This window comes from Lactuca saligna, chromosome 1, assembly GCF_052625555.1.
Source record: "Lactuca saligna cultivar CGN05327 chromosome 1, ASM5262555v1, whole genome shotgun sequence".
Lineage (NCBI taxonomy): Eukaryota > Viridiplantae > Streptophyta > Magnoliopsida > Asterales > Asteraceae > Lactuca > Lactuca saligna.
Genome location: NC_136417.1, coordinates 78,781,076 through 78,785,625, shown reverse-complemented (window position 1 = coordinate 78,785,625; position 4,550 = coordinate 78,781,076). Strand labels below are relative to the sequence as shown.

Here is a 4,550-nt window from a genome sequence, read left to right as displayed (position 1 = left end):
AAAAATGTTTCACCAATCTTCCATATTGTTCATTGGTGAGGCCTGGCATGGAACTTTAATTGAGATTGACATGCACTACCTTTAGCTTACTTTTATTTGGTCACATTTTCCTTCTTTTCTCTTTTTACTTAAGGCTACCATTCTGGATAACCAATTCTTTCAAAACAACCTTCATATTTGTGTGCATATTTATTACAATACCTTTATCAGATCACTTCTTTGTTGACACCATGTTAGTTAAACTCTTGGCCTCTTACATTTTGATTCATACCACGATCTCTACTTTTACTCTGTGAAAATGCTTGAAAGGAAACAAATTCCAAAACTAGTTTCTTTACAAGATTGATAGACTTTTGATATTCTATAACCAACTAGAAGGCTATGTGAAGGCTTATGGTCTTAGATTTATCTTCAAGACCCAACAAAGATTCATATTGTCGCTCTTTTTATTTGATTTCTGCTATTCTTTTCTCATGGTCACATGTGTAGTTCCCACAAGTGCACTTAGGTGTGGGTGATGAAGACTATATCTTAACCCAAATCCCTTATATTTTAGTTTAATATACCGAGACGAAATCTTTGTCTTCTTGTGTCAAAGTGAGGGTTTACTTTAACTTATATGCCTATGTACACTCTCCTTACCGAAGCGTTGTTCACGGTCTTCCCATATTTCTCTTGCAGTTTTGGCGTACTTGACACGCCTTCTGATTTCTTTCTCCATAATGGTGGTTAGCCATCCTTTGATCATGGTGTCACCCCTTTTCCACTTCATCAGGTTTGGGATTCCTTTCTCATGCATCTCCAACATCCCATCAAAAAATTGATTTTATTTGTAGCGAAAAGGAAGTTTTGCATTTCTTCTCTCTAGTTGTCATACTTGTTATCGTTTACGAGTCATTATCACGCATCTGCTTTGGATTGTTAGATGCATGTATGTAGTGGATAGAGTTTGCATCAATCTGTTGGCTGATTGAGCTATCTTTGATGTCACAGTCTTCTCCAGATGTTGTCATGATCATTTGGTTTGTAGGCTAGGGTTAATAACCCACTCTTATACCATAATAAATATCAAACTTTCTTAATTCAATAATAAAGCATCCATGGGTATAAATGTACTAGGACCTAGATACAATGGGAAAATATAAGGACTAAATTAAAACAAGATATCATATATAAAGGATAAATATGTATGGATTCCTTCAAGCTAATTTGGATTATAGTTCTTTATCTATCACGATTATTAAATTGGATTTGACTGCATATAATAAAAAATTAGTTCCATATGAGTTTGATTTATGCTAGGGATTTCAACGCGTGAAAACGAGATAAAGGTTGTATCCCCCTTCCCCTTCCCCATCCCCGAAATCACCCCTTCGAGATAAAGGTGATAAAGCTCGATCAGCCAACCCCTTCAACCCCCCCCCCCCCCCACCCCCCCCGAAATCTCCAACATCCCATCAAAAAATTGATTTTATTTGTAGCGAAAAGGAAGTTTTGCATTTCTTCTCTCTAGTTGTCATACTTGTTATCGTTTACGAGTCATTATCACGCATCTACTTTGGATTGTCAGATGCATGTATGTAGTGGATAGAGTTTGCATCGATCTGTTGGCTGATCGAGCTATCTTTGATGTCACAGTCTTCTCCAGATGTTGTCATGATCATTTGGTTTGTAGGCTAGGGTTAATAACCCACTCTTATACCATAATAAATATTAAACTTTCTTAATTCAATAATAAAGCATCCATGGGTATAAATGTATTAGGACCTAGATACAATGGGAAAATATAAGGACTAAATTAAAACAAGATATCCTATATAAAGGATAAATATGTATGGATTCCTTCAAGCTAATTTGGATTATAGTTCTTTATCTATCACGATTATTAAATTGGATTTGACTGCATATAATAAAAAATTTGTTCCATATGAGTTTGATTTATGCTAGGGATCTCAACGCGTGAAAACGAGATAAAGGTTGTATCCCCCTTCCCCTTCCTCATCCCCGAAATCACCCCTTCAACCCCTCCCCCCCCCCCCCCCCCCCCTTCGGAATTCTTGGATTACACCCGTCCCTACCGTCATTGATTTTGAGTTGCCTTTTTTTAGATAAAAGAAGTTTTTTAGGCAAAAAAATCTATTTTTCGGATAAAAAATTAATTATTACCATAATTTGAAATGTTAAAAACAAAAAATGTTATTGCATATCAAAAACATTGTCCTGACAACTTAAAATATGATTTTTTTATTGAATTTTGACAGCCTAAAATCATGTTATTATTTATTATATTTATATAATTAATATAAATAATATATTAACAGCCCCCATGAGAGCTTCGAGACGGAACTGTCTACCCCTGTCCCCAGCCCCCGAAATTAACGTGGGGTTAACTCCGCCCATGATATTGTTAATCAAATACACACATACGGGATCGGTGTCCAATGAGATTTTTTGACTTCTCAAATTTAGACGGTATTACACGCCAAAATTTTTTGTAATGTGGGTGGAATCAACCATTATAATTATTTATTTGTTTTTTGAATTTAATAATTAGGCAATTGAACTTTTATCCATTATTAGTGAATCACAATGTATTCAATTGGCAAAAGAATTGTGGGTTTGAATTTGAGAATAGATAGTCAAATTTAACAACTTATTTTTTGGGACATAAGATCAAGTTTTATTTTTTAAATGTTACGAGACAAGTTATTGTTAATGAAATATCTGATCAACATCAGGTTTTCCTTAAAAAATTGTCAAAAATTATAAGTCGGCAATATTTAATTACATCAGACACAAAATTTTGGCTAATCCTTAAGGGGGATAAGATTTGAATGCAACTGATCATAAGCTAATCAGTTGACTTTAATATCTTAATCCTTTGAGTAACCTAATCTCATTGACTCCACAAAAAGCTCTACCTACACCAGGCAAACCCGTTGCTTAGTATTAGAAACACTTTGTGAGCACACATAAAAAACTAACACAACACGATTTCTCTTCGTAGAGCAATGAATCGAAGCCTGATTCAAGCAGCATGGAATGGAGATGTCGATGAACTGCTTAAAGAGATCGACAAAAACCCATCTATTCTTCATGCCGTAGCACTGGAGGGTAGTGAAACTCCATTACACATAGCTTGTTTCGCTGGACATGTCAACTTCGCATCAACAGTCATCAAACTGAAGCAGGAATTTTCCAGGGAGCTTAACCAAGATGGGTTTACCCCTTTGCACATAGCAGCTGCTTGTGGGCATACCGAAATTGTTAAGGAGCTTCTCAAAGTTGACCTTGGTTTGTGTTCGATTAAAGGAAAAGACACAAAAATTCCTCTCCATTTCGCTGTGGTCAAAGGTAAAGTTGAAGTTGTGAAAGAGTTGCTTTTAGCGAGCTCGGATTCTGTGGACTTCACAACTGCGCGACTTGAGACACCCCTCCATCTCGCAGTGAAGAACAACAAATTCGAAGCTTTCAAAGTTTTGATTCAACATCTGAAGAAAGTCAACAAGGAAGATCTTCTGAATTTTAAGGACATTCAAGGGAATACAATCTTGCACCTTGGCGTTTCAATGAAGCAATATGAAGTAAGTACACTTTTGTCTATCGTACCTCAATTCTTTACGAATTTTATGATCAAAGTTTACATTTTTAATAGGTGGTTGACTTTCTACTAAACGGACAAGTTACCAGCAAGGGGAAGATTGAGTTGAATTCCTTAAACAAAAGAGGTTTAACTCCTCTTGATATGCTACTAATGTTTGAAAGTGAAGCTGGTGATCGAGAAATTGAGGAGATTCTCATCAAATCCGGAGGTTTAAAGTCTGAAAACCCGCAATCTCCAACATATAATCATATAGAAAGACGAAATCATACTGACACAAGACATGAGAATCCTAGATCTCCAGCTAGAAATCTGTCTGACTACTTTAAGTACAATAATCTAAAAGACTCTCCTAACATGGTAAGAAATACCCTTCTCGTGATTGTTATACTTATCACCACTGCAACGTATCAACCCGCACTTAGTCCTCCTGGAGGTGCATGGCAAGACGATTCTATTCCATCCACAAATCATACGATTTCTACCAAATCTCATATTGCTGGAAAAGCTATTATGGGTACTAAAAATCCGATAGCATATAGTATATTTTTGTTTGCGAATTCAGTGGGGTTCTACACATCAGTTCACATGATTTACGTACTCACTGCAGCTTTCCCTTTGCAGTTGGAATTGCGAATTTCAATGTTTGCAATTAGTGTAACTTACGCTACTTGTATGAACGAGATTGCACCAACTAATTACATAACGTTTGGTTTTATTGGCATTTCGATTGCTCTCCCATTTGCGATACCATGTATCATCATGCTGCTTAGAAATTATTTGAACAAGCCTAGAAATGTATTGCCTGAGACAAGCCAAGAAAGGGTCTGAATTGTAAGTGGTTTATATATAGCATCCATTCAATAGTTGAACTTAGATCTCTTGTATGTAAAAGATATTTGGCTCTTTTTGTCTGACTATGGGTTATGAACCTTACTATTTACTTGTA

The 4,550-nt window shown here is 35.9% G+C and overlaps 1 protein-coding gene across 1 annotated transcript; it reads left to right on the top strand.

The window, feature by feature from the left end:
- The first annotated feature begins 2,917 nt into the window (after nucleotides 1-2,917).
- LOC145040325 (ankyrin repeat-containing protein BDA1-like) lies at nucleotides 2,918-4,550 on the top strand. Its single transcript, XM_078988268.1, has 2 exons — nucleotides 2,918-3,584; nucleotides 3,656-4,550. The coding sequence occupies exons 1-2, from the start codon at nucleotides 3,012-3,014 to the stop codon at nucleotides 4,430-4,432; spliced, it is 1,350 nt and encodes a 449-aa protein (XP_078844394.1). The 5' UTR covers nucleotides 2,918-3,011; the 3' UTR covers nucleotides 4,433-4,550.